Source organism: Echiichthys vipera, assembly GCF_963691815.1.
Source record: "Echiichthys vipera genome assembly, chromosome: 7".
Lineage (NCBI taxonomy): Eukaryota > Metazoa > Chordata > Actinopteri > Perciformes > Trachinidae > Echiichthys > Echiichthys vipera.
The window spans coordinates 12,859,548-12,881,940 of NC_139832.1; the positions used below are offsets into that span (position 1 = coordinate 12,859,548).

The window sequence follows — 22,393 nt, forward strand, 5'->3', positions numbered from 1 at the left end:
CTCCAGCTCTGCTAATTACATTATTTATAGCCATCACACATGGTGGCGTAGCATCAGTGGTTGAAGTAGTTGTAGTTGTTCTTCCATTTCAAACTAAATAAGATAATATCAACAATAAATCCATGAGATTCTAGTTCAAACTCCATATATCTCATAGATAAGAGTCAGCGTCCACTGTTGTGAAATTTACACTATTGTTTGCACGACCTGCTGTCATTTTAAGTGAGGAGTTGCTCTGATTTCAAAGGTAGCAGCGCTGTAAAGTTGTTAAAGTTGCTGTGATAGATTGCACCAACAAACAGAGGACACATAGAGTATATGAACATTTTTACTGTTCATGTGAATTATGCATGACACTGAAGGATATTTCAGTACCACTTAAGAGGGCTTTAACGCTAAGTCCTCAGCACTTTCCAATGTTCTGCTGAAAGGGATGAGAGAGGCGTCGGCCGGTGGGATCCACCAGGGACAGTGGCAGAATATCCTCTGAGTCTCCACTGTTGCTCTGTGTGGCTGCTCTCACACTCCTCTATCACTGTTTCCATGCTTGTTTGTCTCTCTGTGCACTTTATCATGCAGGATCATCCTGGAACACAACAACACCAACAGTGACCTTCTCCAACTTTACCAGCATCAGCATGTTTGCGTTAAGTTACATAAAAGCAAAGATTGGGGCTAGCGCTGCACTTTCTTTACCACGTCGGTGTTGTTGTCACATAAACACCTGCATCTTCGTGTGAGAAGCTAAAAATGTGATTACGGTGGGGTCTTAGAAAAAAACGGCGCTGCGTTTAAGAGCTGCTGATATCGAAGCTTCAAGCTGTTTGAGCGGAAATGTTAATGAAGAAGAAAAGAAACAGAATATAGCTGACAGGTGTAGTTACACACATCACAAGGCAGATTAAAAGTATTCAAGCATGACATCAAGTGATGTAATTTCACATTTTAGTAAAAAGGATGTGAAAATAAGAAACAAGTCTTTAATTTTCAATCAATCATTTAATGTTGGCCGGCTGTTCAAGGGAAATACTCGGTCAGTTTGATGAATAGTCAGTAGACCAAGTGTTTTCTTAATGACACGTGATAAAAGTAATGGCTTGAGTGGTAATTTTACATATTAACACTGATGTCAAAGGTGTGTTTCGGTCGGGTGTTTTACAGCAGCTTCAAATTGAACTCAGTTAATCAGAACTAAGGGCCGCAACTTTCTGTTTCAGGGTGATCACTTTCAATCCGTATGTGTTTGTTTCAGGGTTCTCTGCATCCCCGGCGTCTTCCTCTCCTCTGCTGCCTCCTCTGAAGCCATGGACTAGAGCTGGTTCTGACAGTCCCGTGGTCATCAGATGGCTTCTCAACAAACCTCAGCAAAAATACAGAAAGTATGTGCAATAGCTAACAGAAGGAAGCTGAATCATCCACATTGTCGATGGCAGCTGCTAAATCATTTTAAAAGGATAAGGCTGTTCTGTATTTTTCTTATTGAAAACAAATCAAATGAAAGGACCAAAACAATTATCTTACTATATACTGAAGTTAAAAAATTCTCCAAATGCACTGAAAGTATAAAGAGTAAAAGTTTTTGTTATGCAGACAAGCGGTCCCTGTGATTGTTATGCTGTTAAACACAGTATTACATTATTGGATTATTGTTAATAATGCATTAATATAATCGCATTTTACTGCTGTACTGTAGTTGGTCAAGCTGGAGGTAATTTGAACTACATTTTATACTGTTAGGTTGTTGTATATGCCTTGTGTCTATATTATATTAATCAGCTAAATATGTAGTAGCATAGCTGTCGACAATAAATGTAGTGTGCGTATTGCCCTCCAAAATATAGTGGAGCAAAAGTATAAACTCTTACACAATGACAATAAAGTAAAGTACAAGTGTCTGTGTATATAAGTACAGCACTTGATAAATACTCTTAGTTTTATTCCACTGCCCCTGGTGCCAGGAATATTCACTACGTACATGTCTATTAATTCACAATTGCAGATTTTACTCCTATTTTGATAATATGTGTGGAAAACTACATTTCCCAGTTGTTTTAGGAGATAATTTAACCCCAAAAATATATATTAAAGAAAGAATTAATATATTTTTTAAAAGATATATAAAGATTTACTTTCATTTGGAACAAAGATTTGTTAAAGATAAGGAAAATAAAGACAATTGGCCAGCCTTTTTCTTCAAATGAGATCTGTTTCCAGTTCACGGTGGTGCTATAATGGCTTCATATGTTGCAGAAGCTTGATACATCATCTGTGGGACAAATATGCAAATTGTTATTATTATTCAAGGGAAGCTGGGCAGTCCCAGGCTTTATGTCAGGTTAAAAAAAACATGCATTGCACATTAGGGTTTTCTGAGTCATAACTACCTCCCACATAGAAAGTGATCTGAAAATGGCCGGTCTTAAGGGGAAAGATGAGGTCATGCCTTTATAATATTTAGCTATTTATGTGTCTCACTCAACACCACTTCACACTCAAGGCTTTTTTATCGCCCTGCAAAGCAATACTGTGATTCTCACTTGATGGGCAGCCTATTATTCTGTACTGAGTTAAGTGTCTTCCTCTAGAGAATGTAATTATATGCACATATGTTGTCTCTGGGGTCCTCAGAGGAGACGAAATACATCACAGGCTGACTTTCAAGCGTTTTGAATTTCTAGTAAGAGGTGTTGGCTCACCTTTTGGTATCATAAACATCTAGTCGATGTCTAAGAAAGAAGTGCCAACCGAAATGACCTTCTCCCCCAACTATACATTTTAGGTCACCTTCTTTCTGATAACATAATGCACCGTTAACTGTAATCTTGTGATCCCTGACAAACCTTTGGCTGTTACTGTTACTGCTGACCATCCTGTGTTTCCTGTAGTTTACATGCAACGTGCTTTGATTCTCACAGTAAAATAATGCACATGCTACACAATGCAAATGGCTGACAGTAAGTAGGTCAGCTAAACTACAGCTTAAGTGCAGCTTTGACTCATTAATAATGCATATGATAAAGACTAAAGTTGCTGGGTCTTGAACAAAGATATTTTTCTCTCCGATACCAACAATCAAGCAGTTCTCAGCTGTCTTTGTTTTTTTCAAGCTTTTTTTTTATTTTCACGTGATGATAAGACTGGCTGGGAGGATGTTTCTAAGATTGCTCTGTCATGGTCAGTTAAAGATATGCCATGACGTTCCTACCCACTAATATTACTCAGCCTCAGAAGCAGTAAACAACAGCATTTGTTTTGCATCAGCTCCATTTCCAGATCAGGGTGACAGTCTGTTGGTTCCTAGCACCGAGCCAAGACCTGATGGACGCTCATGCTATGTGGCACGCTGAGAGTTGGAGCCTCTGCTTACTGCTCAGAGGCGTTGGCAGAGTATCTGAATGTCTTCAGCGTGCTCTCACTCCTCGTTAGGTCAGAGCCCCAGACCTGAGCAGCCTTCAAACCTCCAGTCCGCGCACACAGAGGCCCCATGTCAGTGCTGCAAACCTGTGGGCGTTTGTTTCTTCACTGACAATGCTCTGAACTCTGTTCCTCAGTCACCCACACATCCTCAAGTGGAATGAAAGCTATGCACGGGCTCATTTATTCCAATGGGCCGAGGGAGTGAACACTTGTGCGTCTTAGAAGTGTTGTTTATGACTTAACAAGGCAACTGCTTGTTTATCATTAGAGCTGTGATGTTGACATGTCCCACCAACTATGATCTTATTAAATAACATCACACTGAATCGCTCCACAAACAATCGCGAAGGCATCCTTCCTTGCTGTCCAGCTCAGATATGGTATAAGATACTGGATCATACCCAGAAACCCCTAGTTGACACTCAGTGGCAGGAAGAGTGTTGTTATGATCATGGGCGTCGGGCCAAAGGCTTTGGAGATAGGCAGGTGTGTCCTGGATACGACCGCTGGCTGTGTTGTTGATATTACATCTGTGCTGCTGAATATCATGTTATGACTGTTAGCAAGAGCTGGGAGGAGCACTGGGAGTGGAGAGCTGTTCCCAGTTCTATGAAGTAACATCTCTATGAAGCATTGCACGTCAGTACAAGCAGGCTGACACTGCTGGCTGGGTTTAGAAAAAGAGAGAGGGGCCTCACAGTATATGTTTTCTCCTAGGGGTCAGTGAGTGATGTTTTTTTTTTTTTGTTTTAAATGTGTCGCTCAGATGGATTTACGTGTAAAAATGGTGTGTTATTCCAGATGAGAACGTGAAGGCTGGCGTCCACCAAGGCCACCGCTGCACCGTGGGCAGCGCACACGCATGATCACATGACTCTGGACATGGACGCGGTCCTGTCAGACTTTGTTCGGTCCACAGGGGCAGAACCGGGTCTGGCAAGAGACCTGCTGGAAGGTAAGTGACCGACACTTTCCTGCACCTAGAGGTCATCAATCAAACTATTTTTATATATATATGTAGAAGATCCAGTGCGTGGGAATTTGTGTTTTGGTCAGCTGCTCCCTGTTGTGCTGTGTTTGCACTGGAGCGAGCAGAGGAGAGGGAAGGAGGCAGGAGGAGAGGAAATGAAGGGAAGGAAAAGAAAGGAAACAAAGGTGGGGAGGAGATGAGTGGGGCCTGCAACAGTGAGCCAGCTTGCTGATTTAGAGGCCAGTGTGACGGTTTTACGAGTGCACTCCCCAGAGAGATCTTTGTGCCCATTCATTGAAACTCATTGAAGAGCAGAGTGCTACTGGCACTTGTATGGCTTACATACAGGGCCAGGGAAGAAAGAGCAAAGGTGCACACGGCAACAGAAAGCTGGTCGATGGTCAGTTGAATTGGCTTTTATATCTGCAGACAGTAAAAAGTTGTGCTTGTGTGTTTATTTTTGTGTGTTTAAATATGTAGCAATTTCAGTCTCAGACAATTTCACGTTGCAGTCCAGCAGCTGGTCAAGTTGCAGTAAAGAAATGCTGAACGCTAAATGCAGACAGAGTTTTGTCTACTTTACAGGAATAAAAGCATGCTCCACAAAAATCAGCCTTCCATTAAGGGATGAAATTCTTGTAGAGTGTGTTCCGCAAATGTCTTTTTTTTGTCTCTGCATGTGTATTATGCAGCTGGTGCCTAGTCTGATAAAAGAATTAAAGTGTTGTGTGTCTATCTCTCCCTTCCCCTCAGTCCCTTTTTCCTGATTCTGCTTTGGAACAGAGCCACAGGGGTATACTTGTGACACTAACAGACAGCAAACAAGACACTGCACTCAGACTAGACAGACGTGGGCCTAGATGTCCTATTTCAGTGTCACGACTTTTAAGCCTTCCAGACCTGCACCAATCAGCTGCTCTGTGACCCTCTGGTCTGAGTCAGTGTGAGGAGCAGAAATATGACAGTGCCATATGTGGTGCTTCCCCCTAGAGGCTGGTTTATATACTGAGGAATTTGTTCTGACCTTTGTTGAGTTCTGGGGTGAGTTTTTTTTAATTGTCACAAAATAAGAAAAGAGGTAAACCTAATTTTGTTGGTTTTGTTTAAATATAGAAACCAGTTAGATACTAAAGTTTGCCCATAAAAATCTTCTTCTAAGTTCTCTGTAGTGTATGGGAAATCTTACTATGCACCTGGTTTAATTCAAAGTCCTTTAATGAGAAAAAAAAGGAGTGCAGTGAAGCTGCTGTGTTTTTAATAGATGGGGATCATGCATGTTCATACTGCAGAGGAATTTTTCAGTGTTCCTTTTGCTGACGACAGCCATTACAAATGAAGGAGTTGAAACGATACCTTCCATGCCACAGGAATAGTAGGTTAATGTGGAAGCCAAAAGACCATGCATTAGTTGCTAAGTGGCTGTGCTCCTAGACCTTAAGTTATATTCCTGGATTTGTGCAGACCAGTGAAGTAGAATCAGTTTTGCATTGATCGGCATGTGAGACAGTGATTAGTGGTGCCAGGTCTCATGTTCAGAGTGCCGAGAATCATCATGTCTGGATGTCAGGAAGAGGACAACTTCCTCCAGGTCTTTTACACAGGGAGTCCATGAATGGACCCTGTCTCGCAAACATGCTCAGATTACATGCAGGCACCCTCTGAATGTTTGCAATTGTCTGGAGTTTTATAATGACTGTTTTGCAGAAAATTCCTGTGGCATCACAACAAGGCACACTGAGTTAATAGGAGTGAGGCTGGACTTGTGTTTCTTAAACCTGGAAGGGATTTCTGTTAGACAGACAGGACCCAGAGGAGACGTGCGTGTGTGTGTGTGTGCGTGTGTGCGTGTGCGTGTGTGTTCGTGTGCGCGTGTGTGTGTGTGTGTGTGTGTGTGTGTGTGTGTGTGCGTGTGCGTGTGTGCGCGTGTGCGTGTTTGTGTGTGTGCGCGTGTGTGTGTGTGTGTGTGTGTGTGTGTGTGTGTGTGTGTGTGTGTGTGTGTGTGTGTGTGTGTGTGTGTGTGCATGTGCGTGTGTGTGTGCATACACCATTATTGTTGGGGCTCATTATTTAAACTCAGAATTTTGTATGTATTTTTTTCAAATGTTAGAAAAGTCAGAAATCACATAATCTGCAGATGCAAAGATCTTTTGCATTTGGTAGCATAATATGTGGTATTCACCATGACATAACCTTGTTTACTGTAAACTGCAGTAAACAGTGTCCTGTTGCACTAGAGGAACAACTGTTTTATGCGTGGGAACATAATATTGGTGTTCAGAAATTCTGGATATCTTCAAGTGAAAATCTGAAAAAATCAAGACGACACCCTTTAATTATTGTACACTGGTTTTTACTTGATATTTATAATCAGTGTTTATTTGCAGTCAACCAGACCTTTCTTCTTCTTTGTGTCCCGTAGGTAAAAACTGGGACCTCAGTGCTGCTCTAAATGATTATGAGGAGCTCAGGCAGGTCCATACTGCCAACCTGCCGCAGGTCTTCAACGAGGGCCGTTACTACAAGCAGCCAGAGACACGTGACACGCCCACCCATGTCAACAAGATCGACAGGCCGTGTGCACAGAAGCAGGAAGACAATGCACAAGGTATGCCTCAGCACCGTATTGCCACCGCTTATGATCTCACCAGGTTTTGTCTTTCTTCACTTGCTTCCCACTCATCCAGTCAATTCTCGCTTCTTCTCCCCTTCTAGAGAAGCGTCTGTCCCGCGGGATCTCCCATGCCAGCTCTGCTATCGTCTCCTTGGCACGGCTGCAGGTGGCCAATGAGTGTACCAACGAGCAGTTCCCTCTTGAGATGCCCATTTACACATTCCAGCTACCAGACCTCAGTGTGTACAGCGAGGATTTCAGGAGCTTCATAGAGAGAGACCTGATTGAGCAGTCCACCATGATGGCGCTCGAGCAGGCCGGTGAGTACTACAGGGTATATTATGATACATTCTTGTATTGTGCTTCTTGTACTATGGATATGAGATATGTACATATGCATTTCAGTGTATTCATTATTTAGATTACGCTGAAATGCAGGAAGCCCACAAAGCAGCAGAAATGATAAATGCCAGTGGAAGTCAATAAGACAGAGACGTTGAGGGTGAGACTGAGAGTTGAGAGACAGAGCAGATCAGAGACGCAGCATCATCTGGGAGCAAGACGACAACAACTAATTCAAAGCATCCGGGATCCCAACGGATTCATCTCCCAGCTGTAGCTTTGAACTAACGGAGAGAAAGTAGTTAGTGAAGTTTCAAATCTTCCTGCAGATTTTCCCACACAGAGGCTGCAGAGATAGGAAAGCCTTTCTCACCTAATTCTTTTCAAAAACTGGGAACAGTCACCGGAGAAGAACATTTGGATAATTAAATGTATTGACCTTCATATTTCTGTATTTAAATAGTTAGTGATAATTGAAGGATTTATCTCAGCACTGTCACAAATACAATCCAAACTATATGCATGACAAATCGTCCTATAAAATATGCATCCCTGCATTAAGAAAAGGTACAACAACCAGCTGTGTATTAGCTTCACTCTAATGTTGATTATTTTATGAATAATTATTGGCTATAACAACATGTAATAGTATTAGTCCTTGTTTCCAGAAAATGAACCTCAATATCTAACAAGTAATAATAAAAAAAAAAAAGGAAACATTTCAAAAACATCTGCATTTTGAGCCCATCCACACTGAGGGGTAAATCATTCATAGCCTCTTCTGTGTTTACTGTTGTTAAATAAATGATGCAGTCAGATCACCCCAGGCTCAGAGCGGTGAGGCTGCCTGCAGTAAAGCAGTGTGCCTTGCCCAGGGCTGTGAAGCAGTCGTCTCTCCCTCAGGGACACTGGCAGGGCGGTGATGGAGCAAAAACTGGAGATACTGTTAAAGTCAGGCTGAGGAGGAAGGTATTCTTTTTGAAAGATTGCTGGGTAATTGAGGCTGTGTACAAAGCATATGGTCAGTGCTAATCATTGCCTTCAGATTGCAGCTATTGAAGCTTTTTGGCCAATTTTTCTCAACGGGTACCTGCTTCAGGAGTACTGTGAGATGGGAAGACAATAAGTTACCTTTGAATGTCATGATGACAAACAGTTAAGACACACAACTGAATTCTTCTGCCAATATCTGTCAGAGTAGTGGTGACATTTCTAATAATAATAACAGATGTTTTTTTGTTTTTTTTACTGAATCTGATGGATAATGAGTCATGATTTAACATCACAGAAAGCAGGGGGGGTTGTCTTTCCATAAGATGTTTTGTCTAAAATAATAAAATTAGGACATAAACTAAACTCAAAATGACACTTGCTTTATTATAAATAAAGTCACACCTAAGAAAATAACAAAAAAATAGAAAATTAAGAAATAATGTTGAATAGAGCTTTTTCATGGACTTATTCATGACTTGGATTTACCTGAGACTTATCTATACAGAGTTATTCTATTGCTCTTATAGCCTCACTATAATCTATTGTTGTTGTATTTCTATTGTTGATAAATATACAGTTTTGATTTATTTTGCCTTTTACCCCACCTATGGTTCCCAACACTCGTAGAATAAACATCTCTCTTTGAAATGCCCCTCCCAATGTACATTGTATTCTCCTCTTCACAGATGTTGGGCTGGCTGAGGAATAAATGTTACTGTCAGCCAATGAGACATTATATTGGACTATGCAAATAAATTTGACTCGGGATCTGCTCACCGTGTGTGTGTGTGTGTGTGTGTGTGTGTGTGTGTGTGTGTGTGTGTGTGTGTGTGTGTGTGTGTGTGTGTGTGTGTGTGTGTGTGTGTGTGTGTGTGTGTGTGTGTGTGTGTGTGTGTGTGTGTGTGTGTGTGTGTGTGTGTGTGTGTGTGTGTGTGTGCGTGCGTGCGTGCGTGCGTGCGTGCGTGAATTTGATTAAATCAAGAGTACATTGAATTAAAAATGGATTGAAACCAAAAACTCTGACTCCCTTCTGTTGGTTAGTTTTGTACAGAATTCATATATAAAGTATGTATATATAAAGATATATATCATACGTCTGTGCAGGTCGTCTGAACTGGTGGTCCACCATGTGCACCAGCTGTAAGAAGCTGCTCCCTCTAGCCACCACAGGGGACGGGAACTGCCTTCTGCACGCTGCCTCTTTAGGTGAGCTACTAATGTACACCACAGCATATCTAACATATGATGTGACCATATCATCCATGACAACTGTGTAAGCTGGTGTCTGTTATTAAAAGTGTCAGTGCTGCGTCACAGCTACTGAATGGAGAGGAGGGAGGGAATGAGTGAATGAAGCAAGGAAGGGAGGGAGATGACTGACCTATACGTTGCTGGAAACTGTCAGCTGCAGGGTTCAGGGGGTTGACAGCGTACTCAAGTCTGTGCCGAAGGAAATTGTTGACTCCCCAGTGTGAGGACTGCTGGAGCAGGAGCTGTCGGGGTTAGAGGCACCAGAGCTAATTTAATCTACACTGACAACTAAGGCCTTTTGATGAGTGATGGAATACATTTTTAGACAGGAAGTTAAAAGCTAAAGTTACCTCAGAATGATTATGTAGCTTGGTATAATGGCTGTGTTGTTTGAAGTCCTCAGTTTTAACTGACAGTAACAGTGTTGTGCGTCTTTGTTGGTCAGGGATGTGGGGCTTCCACGACAGAGACCTGATGCTGAGGAAATCCCTGTATACCATGATGAAGAGCGGAGCGGAAAGAGACGCTCTGAAGAGGAGATGGAGGTGGCAGCAAACCCAACAGAACAAGGAGGTCGGTAGAGTAAATGCATCACATCCTCTTTCATAAATGACACATTAAAAGCAATCCATACGAGCGCGCGAAGGGATGAGCCTCCCATAAACCTCTGTTAATAAGCGCTGATTTGAACTTCCTCGCTGGGTCGCACATTTGGATTTTTATGCTGCGAGGAAAATAGTTTTTCTATAATACCGAGTGTGCATTAGTAGCAGTGTTAATACTGTCAAATCCTCTGCACTTCCTCTCCCTTCTCTTGATGTTCATGGATTAAAGTATTTGCCAATCTATTAGAAAAATTGTGTCACCAAAGATAGCTCAGGCAAAGAAGTAGTCCAGATGCTCATGTTTTAAAAATACCTGGGGCGTCCTGGTGGCCCAGTGATGTAAGACGCATCCCAAGTAAACGCAGCACTCTGGTTTGTTGCATGACAGCCACCTTTCTCTAATTACCCATGACCCTGTCAGTTTCTTTTACCAAATCATCCATAACCAGTGAAAAAATGGCAATAAATATCTATGTGTATGTGCATAAAGCTTCAGGAGACAACCTTGTAGATGCAGATGAAAATAGTGAAAATGAATAATAATGAATGATTGTGTGGGTGTGCATCAGCACTTGCTCATCAGAATTTGTGTGTGTGTGTGTGTGTGTGTGTGTGTGTGTGTGTGTGTGTGTGTGTGTGTGTGTGTGTGTGTGTGTGTGTGTGTGTGTGTGTGTGTGTGTGTGTGTGTGTGTGTGTGTGTGTGTGTGTGTGTGTGTGTGTGTGTGTGTGTGTGTGTGTGTGTGCGTGCAGTCGGGACTGGTGTACACTGAGGAGGAGTGGGAGAGAGAGTGGAACGAGCTGCTGAAGTTGGCCTCCAGTGAGCCTCGCACTCACCTCAGCAAAAACGGCAACTGCAGTGGAGGGTAAGCCTGCAACCATACACACTTTGAAATCCCAAGACGCCAACGCATATTACATTCTTTACACCAGAACCCAGCAATGTTTGCTCCGTAGTATAAGACGGAGAATGGAACAAAACAGAGCGCTGCAAGTTGTTGTTGCTCCCCTGCTGTGTTTGAATGCCTTTTTTTGCATCGTTGAAACACTGCAGGAGGGCCCACAGTTAAAGCAAAAGTGACCTTCTCACTGAGATGGATTTGTCAGGGAAGCTCATTGTCCCCACTCGCACTCGTTACTCTTTTCAAATTGCTTCCTTGATTTAATAATAACATTGCTGAAGCTCTTGGGTGAGACTGTGCCATCTACTGGCTGCTATCAGTATTTATTACTTCTGCTGAAACAGCCTCCCCTGAGCTGTGAGTTGCTTTAAGCTGCAGCAGGTGATGTGATTCGTGCACCGCCACTCCCCCCACCCCCCACCCCCACCCCGCCCATTGCATAAACAAGCGTAAGAGTGGGTTTATCTCAGGCTACAGAGGCAGATTGGAATCTAACTCTAGTTTCCTCCTCCTACGCATAGAAACCTTGTGGTTCTGCGTTCTCTTGTTTCCATTTTCACTGAAATAAACATACGTAGTTTCTCATGTACATGCAGCTGATCTGATGGAGAGAAAAAAAAAGAACAGAAACAACTCATTAAGGTGTCTTCTGTTGATTAATAGTAGATGAAAAGCAGGTTGTGGTTGTCTGTGCCCAGTGCTGAGGTAGATAAATGTAAAAACCGTGCAGATACCGTTTCCATGACAGCAGCATCTGAAAACAACAGCGTCTCCCTGCATTGTCTTTTTACGTTCATCCACACCAGTGTCGTCCAGTATGAAGCCCTCTATCACTGAAAATATCCCATTAAAGAGCCTAAATTACTCACTTACTATGGTGGTTTGAAACCTCTCATTGAGTTTGACTGTAATACACTAATCAGGTTAGGAATGTTTGATGGTCCTAGTGTGAGAAGCGCCCCTAAATAGGATGAGTGGGATTCACATATTAAGAGGCTCTTTATTAGAGTGAATTTGGCAGCGTGGCTGTTTGTGTGGCTGACAACTTAATTGTTACACATCCTCCGGTTCCCTGGTGGTTGCATGCCTGAGAGCTGTGCCTCTGCTTTTTCTCTCTGTCTCGCCCTCCCTCCTGCTCTCTCTTTCATTCAAACACATGTACGAACAGATGGATCTTTGAACATGTCTATTAAAGGTAGCCAGAGGGCAAAAGATTAGATTAGATTACGCGGGCACATGATTAGCACCAACATTTACTGTTCTGGCAGATGTTTGATGATGTCAGTCAATACCAATTCAGGATTGTTATAGTATCCCATGATCCCACTGTGGTACATGTGTTATTTCATTTTTTTTTTGCAGGGTGGATAACTCTGAGGATCCGGTCTATGAGAGTCTGGAGGAGTTCCATGTGTTTGTGCTTGCCCATGTGTTACGCAGGCCTATTGTTGTGGTGGCTGACACTATGCTCAGAGACTCAGGAGGAGAAGGTAGGCTGACCGCATCTTGCCATGATCATCTACAATTCAGTAGCACAAGCAGTGGCCTGATGCTAGATATGGTGTTCCAGCGTTTGCTCCCATCCCATTTGGAGGGCTCTATCTGCCTCTGGAGGTGCCTCCGAGCCGCTGTCACTGCTCCCCTCTGGTCTTAGCCTACGATCAGGCTCACTTCTCTGCACTGGTGTCCATGGAGCAGAGAGACCAGCAGCGAGAGCAAGGTAAGCAATGGTTCATCATCACAAAACCACTTTCATACTCTGGACGCAAAAACATGGTGGCATCCGCAGATTGAGGTGTGGAATACCGACCTTTTCTTAACTTTTTGTTCTTAAAAATCCAAAGTGTTGCCTGCTGTAATGTGCATTAGTTGAGTTAACTTTTAAGTGGGTAGATTACGAGAATGAGGGCAAGTGGTCTGCCTGTCCCACTAGAGGTGAATAATATATGAGACAGCAGTCTAATTACCTGTGATCCATTATTAAAACAGGCCAGTTGGCTGCAGGAACCAGGGCGTGGCCAACATGGAGGGAACAAGGACAGCAGGCCCTTCTTCAGACTTATGTTAGCCTGTATGTTTTGTATGTCTACTTTTCTCTCTCTGAAGTCACTATTTAAATTGAGGTTGTTACAGTGGGTGTGTCTGTTTATGCGTTTGCCTCTTTCACAGGAATCTGTGATGTGGTGCTGAGTAGAGTGTATTGATTGTGTTATGTTTTGGCGAGGCAGTGTTGATTTTCCGTTTTGTTTGAGTGACGCTTGCTTTTGTATTGTTTTGCTTGTTCAGATGCCAGTGCTCCCACCCCGGAAGGGGGGTTTTCGAGGTCAGAGTAGTCCTCACGCGGAGTTCCTTTAATTGACAAATAGAGTGGATCTCCTTGACAACCAGTCTTAGTAGTCACGGCACTCTTCTGTATCTGACTCAGTGGGTGGAACTCACTTGTCATTTGCGTGGGCTTCCGGCCAACTCCGTCTCTCTGACTCTTTTTCTCACCCTCAAACACAGATACACTTGACACAAACTGTGTCTTTCTTCCTCTCTGTCTTCCTCCTTCACTTGTGCTTTTCTGAGCATTGAAGCTTCCTATTCTCGGCATGTTAACACCAACCTAGTTATTAGGTCTGGGTACGACCACTGCAGACTTAGCAGACAGACATGATTACTAACCTGCAATCCCTGCCCTGAAGTCATTGCCTTCAATGCCAGCAGCACATCAAAGCCAGCCTCCTCCACAGCACATAACTATTCAGCACTCTCTCTTTGATTGGGGTGTTTTAAGTCTCTGTAGTGCAGAGGGGCTTCTCTTTTCGTCCACCAGATGGTGCATATGTCCAAAGAACCCACTGTAGCTCCATCACAACACCACTGCATGACTCTACTTTTTCATTCTGGTACACTGTGTCCTGTGATACGATCAGAGTGCGTTTTGTCTGCAGTCTCTCTCACCAGGATGTTATGAAAACACTTGTACGCTTAGCTTGGTGCATTTATACGTCATGGGGTGAATCATATTTTACATCATTGATATAAATGTTTTTCCTGCATTGTAATGTACATTGGAGGTATAGTTGTATGCTCTTGTATAATATTATTAGTAATGGGTGTTTCCATTTTCTTATAATTTCTGCATTTTAAGAAATGTTACAATGCTGCCCTACTGGCTTATATCTCTGAACAGATGCCAGACAGACAGGCGGAGGGTCAGACAGACAGACAGGCAGACCTAATCTTCCATTGCCAATTAGGGCAGAGTAGCCCCAGCAAGCCCCTAAGCCCTCACTGCATCACCACATATGGGCAGGGTCCCGGGCTGGGGCCCTAACTAACCAATCCTCTCTCCTGACAGACAGTCAGGCCAATGTGTGGACATCTCAGGTGGAGTGTTGGTCTCAGTTTTCCCCAGCACAGGGAAGAGTATCTGAGAGGCAGTTGGCTCTGTGTGTGTTCAGGTGCCAGAGGCTGAGCTAGAATACTGGCTCTTTTCTTCAGCCGTCTGTATGGAAGGTTATAGTAGAGCCCTCCCCTCCCCTCAGTAACCTGATTCTAAATCACACTGACACAGCACGCTACTGACCCTTTTATGGCCTGCTTGCACGGCTGCTGGGGCTATATTGATGGTGAATAGTGAAAATAACAACAACAAGGGAGGGGGGGACTGAAGGTCAGAGGTTATTGCTAAGTATCGAAACTTTCTTTTATTTATTTCTTTTTCTTCTCTGAGCACATCCCAAAAGAGCAGTCAAGTTTTTTTTTCTGAGTAAGGTAGTCATGTGAACTCAGAGTCCTGTGCACATGGGTATGTTTTCTATCCGCCCACTGCTGCTCACCTGCTGTGTGATAATGACTGGCTCCTCAGAAGGTGCTGTTGGCCACGTCTTTTATCAGCTTGTTTGTGCTCCTGTGGTTAAACTATGTATGAATGGAACTGGCCCTCCAAAAAACTCTGGAGCTATTTCAAGCTCTGGTCCCAGTACCAAAACACTTCCAGGTTTTCTTTGGCATCCCATCATCAACCCCCTAACACCCAAATGAATGAAGTAAATGGTCGTCTTTTACACAAAGACCACCTACATAACAGTTCGGTGTAACCATTCAGCTCTGGCCAGGTTTCACCTCTCTTTCTATTAAAGAAACCCAGTGTATTAGTCCCTCTGCAGTCTGTGTAACTAAATCAATACTGCAGTCAGAATTAAAATGCCATTTGTTGTGGTTTTAAGTGATGCTCTTGTAATTGTCACCATGGTTCCACTGTTAAAATCTGTAGCACATAAAGCACAGGCTTGTTTATATGCATGACTGCTGTTTACTCTGGTGAATTGGGCCCTTTAAATCTGCAGCTGTGCAGAGTGACCAAAGTCAAGAATTCAAATTTGTGCATTTTCCAGTGAGTACAAATTGTTCTTGAATTGCAAACAGAGGAAACATTGGCTCCATTGGCTCAGTGTCAGTGCTGTGAAGGAAAACTTGTAATGGGTGACTTTGTCCTTTTGACGGGGTAAAAGAGCAGAAGGAATCCTCTCTCTTTCTGCTCAAGTGACACACAGCATGCTATACTTGATGTGTTCAATTATACACGGACTAAAAAAAGACAATGCAAAAATGTTTATGTCCAATCGAATCATGTGAATTCATGCTTATAAAGGTTATCTGCCCCATTTCAAACAACTGTTTCCTCACAGTCTACACCCAAGTTTCCTCCACATTCTCCCTGTCTGTATCCCCCCTGAATCAAAGATGCAAACTGAGCAAGGCGAGGCAGGCTAGCAGCTTTGTTGCTGAGTGCACAGCATCACCTTCCACAGAGGGCTATGACGTCACCCATGCACAAGCTATGGGAATCGGTCATTCAAGGACAACATAGCGGCACAGAGGCTGCCAGCGGATATAGTAAATACATTACAGCACACTTTAGTCCCCCAGAGCTCAATTGGCAGTGCTCAATCTCTGAATCTGGACCAGGCCCAAGCGGGAACAACAGCACACACAGCACATTGGAATGGTGAGAACAGGGGGACAGCTGCATCGTGGGAGCCAGGACGTCACCTTACAGACCTCCGCTAACTGCTGCATGACCTGAGTGGGAACTGAGTGGGAGCTGGTCCACTGCCTTCTGTCTGTCTGTGTGTGTTTGTGATTATGACAGGATTTTTTCTGGGCAAGAGTGTTCTAGGAAAGACCCTTCTTTAAGAAAACCACTTGTTTTTTTTCCCAGTTTTCAGTGCTGCCATGCCACTACTCTCATTACTGTTACTGTCTCTGTGGCTACAGGCAGTATTAGTCATGGCTGTGTATTTGTAAGGTAGACTGTGTAAAAATACACTGTAATTTGCAGGTATGATGCAAAGGCAACCATGACATTTTAGCACAGGTCTCTGGCATCCCTAGTTCGTCAGCAGCGCTATTAGTGGTGCATTTACTCAGCTGATGGAATTTGTTTGCTTTGCGACTAATGGTGCCGGATATAAATAAATGATCATGTTCACAGTGTTAAGTCCTGTGTCATGGGTGTGGCCACATCACATCTTTTTCAAGAACTTAAAGCATCATCACTATGCATGTTCTCCACTGTTCTGACACGTTGTGGTTCGTAATGAGACACAAGGGGGAAAGAGTTTTTGACCTGGAGTTCCATCGGGGACACGGGAGGGGCCGATTTTGGCGGTGTCTGCGTCTCTATGAAGCATGCAGCGTAGAGCAGCCCATTGGCAGTGGAAGAACTGATGAGGCAGGGAGGAGACTGTGTCTTCAATCTGGAGCTAACAGTGAAGGCTGGAATGTCCTCGGCCTGAACAGCCTGCCTCACTCTGCTGTCGTGTGGTCAACAGCCCCCACACTAAGCAGCCTGAGGAGAGCTGTCATGTGGGCCAGTGGGGTCTAGCTAGTCCTCCTCACACTTTTGTTTTTGAAAGGCAGCCATGCACTCACACACAAACATGTGCACGTCTGTACACTGTGCACATGCTGAAAGCACACCTCCCACGAGAGGAAGCCCAGGTGGGTGTCTGTTTTATGTGCTGTGTCCAGTGATTAATGTTGAAAACCTCTCCCTGCTTGTAAGTAGCTGATCATATCAGTGGGGTATGAATGAAATTATTTCAGCACTCCTTGTTTTCTGGTGTTTGATTGAGCTCTATTATTAAACTAAATCATGCTGTACAGTTGTGATCAACTGTAGAGCAACTTGGTTCAGTGTAAATCCTAGCAGCAGTTTCATCACGCCATGGTCAGACTACCATGTCCTCTAGTATTAGCTAAGGAATGGTTCTAGTTTGTCACAACCTGGGTCCTATTTTCTAGGGCTGCACCCTCTAAACTTTTGTTTGCACCAAACAGTCCAGTTCAGTTCAATTCGTTTGGATTTACTTTCAAATAAAATGATTTATACAGAATAATCTGGCTAAACAGTTGGTGTGTTTACAACCTGTCATTTTGTTTAAATGTTAATTTATGTTTCCCCATTGGACTTCATGTAGCAATGTCGCTGTGACAACAGATCTCACTAATATCTCTGGAGAGTGCAGTGTTATTATTGCTAGTAAAGATAGTAAAGATAGTAAAGATAGTAAAGATAGTAAAGATGGCCATGAAAATAAGGCCCACTTTGACAATTAATAATTAATTCTTGACCTTGAAAACAGTACTTCAAAACAGTCCCACCGCATATGTCCAGTTGTAATATTTTTGTAATTTATTTTTTTTATACTTTAAGGACATTTCATAGACGTTCAAAAGTTAGGATAGAAAGTTCATTCCGCACCTTAGAAACAAAACAATTAAAAAAGATTAAAAAAGATTTTTCCTTTAAAGTTCTTTCTAATGGAAAAGCTAGATAGACTGGTTACACTAAACTAGAAGGGCCAAAACAGTAGCGCAGAGAACCAGGATGGGGGCCAGTCTGTGTTATAAGAGGAGCAACCAATAGAAATTAAAGAAGCTGAGTCAGCGTGAATGACACTTACTGGTCATGGTCACTTCTCTGCCTAAAAAATGGATGGCAGATAGTATGCATCCCATAGTATACTTTACCCCAGGCTGACAGGCAACTGGATAATTAACACGGTGTGTCATTATGGTGTCACTCTAGCTCTGACACCACGGTGGCCTTGTGAAAGAATGGGTTGCGTGCGATGTAGTCTCCGGTGGTAAAGCTAGACCAAACTAACCTTCTGATAATCTCTTCTCTTCCAGCTGTTATTCCTCTGACTGACTCGGAGCACAAGCTGCTGGCACTCCATTTTGCCGTGGACCCTGGCAGGGACTGGGAGTGGGGGAGGGACGACAATGATAATACCAAGCTAGCCAAGTAAGTCTAGTATAGTATATCACAGGGTGTTGATGCTTATCAACAAAGCACACAGAGGCGCTGACTACGAAAGCAGTCCCATGAAGGGTGAGAGAGTAAAAACTGCAGGCCAAGCCAGTTCTGTTAGTCTACCCGCAAGTCTGTATGTGGGGGATTTAACTCTGGCTATGGGCTCCGGGATCAGGTCACTTCAAAGAGTGAGCAGAGAGAGAACAAATTGTGAGTCACGTCAGTCATCCATAGGGTTTCCCAGGAATGGCCTCACTAAAGCAGCAACACCCTCTCTGAGTTTAGCAAAGAGTTTATGTAAGGGTTTCTGTTTCACATTCCTGCCAGTCAGGGGGTTAGCTTATCCATAAAATAAGCTGCAGTATCAACAATGCAGATATATACAGAGAAAGGATGCTCAAACCACTTCCTAATACTGCCTCTTTATATTAACCTGCATTAAATGCATTGCTGACATTCATAGAGTTTTTAAATTCAGTAGCTTGTTAAAGTGTCATACTCAGACCCATAAATATGCTATATATGCCATTAGGTTCTAGTAAAGAAATGCTTGTCAAATGTCAGCTGTGTTATAACACTGCTTGTTGTTAACTGTGGATACATGTTCTCCTACAGTCTCATCTTGTCTCTTGAGGCCAAACTCAACCTGCTGCACAACTACATGAATGTAACATGGATCCGAATTCCATCTGAAACAAGGGTAACTTTTCTCACATGTGTTTCTGGTTCGTCGTGGATAATTTAGCTCTAGAGAGAGGCTCCTCTGTACCAGATGTTCTTAAAACCACATAGTTCAATCAATCAGTTTTATTTACTGTCAGAATGCAATAATCTCAAGCATCCATCAAGCATCCATGTGTTTATACTGATTATGAATCACTGCAAGCATGCAACAAAGTCATTTTTTAATACTTTTTCAGGCAATTTGTCTAGAATACATTCGTCCCTGTGAAATCATTGCTTGTGTTAGGTTCTATGTTTTCTTCATTGCTGTGTGTTTGTGTGCATTTCTGTGTGTGCAGGCTCCCCTGGCTCAGCCAGAGTCTCCCACAGCCTCCGCAGGTGAGGATGTCCAGTCTCTAGCCGAGTCCATGGACTCTGACCGCGAGTCTGTCGGCAGCAACTCTAACGTCAACAACGGCAAGCCCAGCAAGGAGAAGGACAAAGACAAGCAGCGCAAGGACAAAGACAAGAGCCGGGCTGATTCTGTAGCCAACAAGCTGGGTAGCTTCAGCAAAACCTTGGGAATCAAGCTGAAGAAGAACATGGGAGGTCTGGGTGGCCTTGTGCATGGCAAAATGAACAAATCTAACTCTGGCTCAGGTCGTAGTGGGGAGAACGGAGGGGAAAAGGCAAAGAAGAAGGAGTCTAAAACAACTAAGGGAAACAAGGAGGAGTCGGGCCAGTCAGCCAGCTCCACTTCTTCTGAGAAGGCCACAAGTCCATCCCCCACAGACAGACCCACCAGCTCCTCCCCCACCGAGAGACAGGACAGTGCAGGGAGAGACAAGACCCTAGAAAACTGGAAATACAGCACTGATGTCAAGCTTAGCCTCAACATTCTGCGGGCTGCCATGCAGGGGGAGCGCAAGTTCATTTTTGCAGGCCTCCTGCTCACAAGCCATCGGCACCAGTTTCACGAGGAGATGATCAGCTATTACCTGACCAACGCCCAGGAGCGCTTCAGCCAGGAGCAGGAGCAGAAGAGGAAAGAGGCAGAGAAGAAGCCGCCCGAGGTGGCCGTGAAGAAGCCTGAGCATGAGAGTGTCTTCCAGAGGGAGAGGTCGGACAGCTCACCTCCAGAGAGCTGCTCTCCCGTCCTGCCCCACCACACCCACACCTACAACCACAACTCACAGCCCCCACTGGGACTCAAGATGCAGGGCAGGAACAGTCCCACTCCTGCAGCCCCTCTTGTCTCTGTCCCAGTCACTCCTCTCACCCCGCCAACAGCCTCCCACCATGTCTCCCACCCAGCCCCAGCCCCTGCGCCTTACTCCTCCCCCAGTATTGGTGCTAAGAGACCTGGGCCCGTTCCTGTGTCTGCCCACTACAGCCATACACCGCCCATCCAGAGGCACAGCGTGATTCACTTACAAGATGTCAACATGCAATCCTCCATCTTCCAAGATGACCCCTATAAGCCTGTGGTGGGCACCCTAAAGACATGCGCCACCTACCCCCAGCAGAACCGCACACTCTCATCCCAGAGTTACAGCCCTGCTCGGCTGTCAGGGGTCCGCACTGTTAACACCATAGAGACCATGTCCTACAACATGCCTGGCGAACACAAGTCCCACACCTACACCAATGGATTCAATGCGGGAGACATTCAGGACTGCCTGGAGTTTGCTGATGAGGACAACTCATCTCATACCTGGCTCAACCAAGACAAAACCAAAGGGCGGAGCTCTGGAAGCCCTTTGTACTGCTTTCAGCAGCGCCGCTGCAAGAGGGAGAACTGCTCCTTCTATGGCAGGCCAGAGACAGACAACTACTGCTCCTACTGCTACAGGGAGGAGCTGAAACGCAGGGATAGAGAGAGTAAAGTGCAGAGGCCTGCATAGCCATCACAGCCACTTCAGCCACTTGTCAGCAAGGCCACAGGAGACTTGAGGGAATGACACCATCTGCACTCTGCATTTAGAATAACATGATGGCAAACATTTTCCTATTTTGTTGAAGAATGCTCTTGTATTCCTGTCACCCTTCCCTTGTTAGTAAAGATGATTACTTTATGATGGGGGAAGCAGAACTTGAAACAGTGAGCAGCTTTGGCCAGAAATTGTGCTATTTTGTTTTGGGTTGGTTTTTCTGTCTCATTGAAGTTAGTCTTTTACTTGTTTTAGAGTAAAAGTCATCTCTTTGTGATGTAACTTTCTGTATGTGAGGGAAAGGTCTTTATTTGTCAAAGTACAAAAGATTTGCATTTCATCAGGAGGGAACATTTAGCTATTTTAATCAGTTTGAATGCAATACCTCTGCTTGGTTCTTCAAAAATCTCTGTGGACAATTTGTAGTTGTTTTGCAATCAAAATAAATTTAATGGGAGATAATTATTAGACTTTCAAGCAATAAATTGGTGATTTTTGCTACACCCTCTCCCAATTTTGTCTATGCACCAATACTATAGTTACTGTAGGTTAACTGTGTCTTGTAAATTGTAAAGGATTGTCACAGTGTGCTTTTGTAAACAAATTTGAACTACAGGAATTAAAATGTGTAAGCATTATAGATTGTAATGTTGGATTAGGATGAAAATGTAAACCTATCTCATTTGTTGAGTGTACCTTTGTTCTTATCACAGTGCAAGGGTTTCCTGTGTCAGAATCAGACTCAAAATAATGTGTAAGATATCATTTCGCATATTTGCCCGTAGTCGACCTCCTTAATACCACAAGCACTGCCAAACTGGCTTCCTTCAAGAAAAAAAAATGATTCAAATTTTCAATTGTTGTCTGTGGCAAACACCAAACAATGTGCATAGGTTGAATTGCTTCTCAAATATGCAGTGTTTATGGTGTGTTTCTCTCAGTCGCCTGTTAACTACTCTATTCGGTCAGTGTGTTAGATGAGAAGCATTGTTGGTAGTGAGAGCAGGCCGATGCGTATTTGTCTGAAGTGTGATTACGTGTCTCTTCCCCTCTTCACACACAACACAATGTGCAATCATGCTATTAGCACTATTAGACCTGCAGTATAGACGTGTCACCGGTCCAGTGTGAGATTGTTTGTTCTTCTTCCATATCTAGAGGCCGTTAAAAGAAGCACCTGCTGCTAAGAGCACCTCAAGCCTTTGTGATCATCAGTGCTTTAACCAATCAGTGGGTTTGTAAAACCCCGGGCCTCCAAGTGCTTTCTGCTCATTCAACATGACAACTGTAAAGACGCAGTGTTTGTGTTTTGCTGTTTGTTCTGGTGATGCTTGGATAATGTACCATGCTGTCCTTAACTTAAGTGTGTCCTGGCCAAGGATGTCCACTGCTCCCTGGG

The 22,393-nt window shown here is 43.7% G+C and overlaps 1 protein-coding gene across 1 annotated transcript; it reads left to right on the plus strand.

Annotated features, from left to right (window-relative positions):
* Window positions 1-1,309: 1,309 nt before the first annotated feature.
* On the plus strand, window positions 1,310-20,967 carry otud7a (OTU deubiquitinase 7A; the record flags this gene model as incomplete). Its single annotated transcript, XM_083917021.1, has 12 exons — window positions 1,310-1,379; window positions 4,219-4,372; window positions 6,807-6,992; window positions 7,100-7,318; window positions 9,438-9,539; window positions 10,030-10,157; window positions 10,940-11,052; window positions 12,451-12,578; window positions 12,659-12,808; window positions 18,277-18,391; window positions 19,016-19,100; window positions 19,423-20,967. The coding sequence occupies exons 2-12, from the start codon at window positions 4,288-4,290 to the stop codon at window positions 20,965-20,967; spliced, it is 2,856 nt and encodes a 951-aa protein (XP_083773147.1). The 5' UTR covers window positions 1,310-1,379; window positions 4,219-4,287.
* Window positions 20,968-22,393: the final 1,426 nt, after the last annotated feature.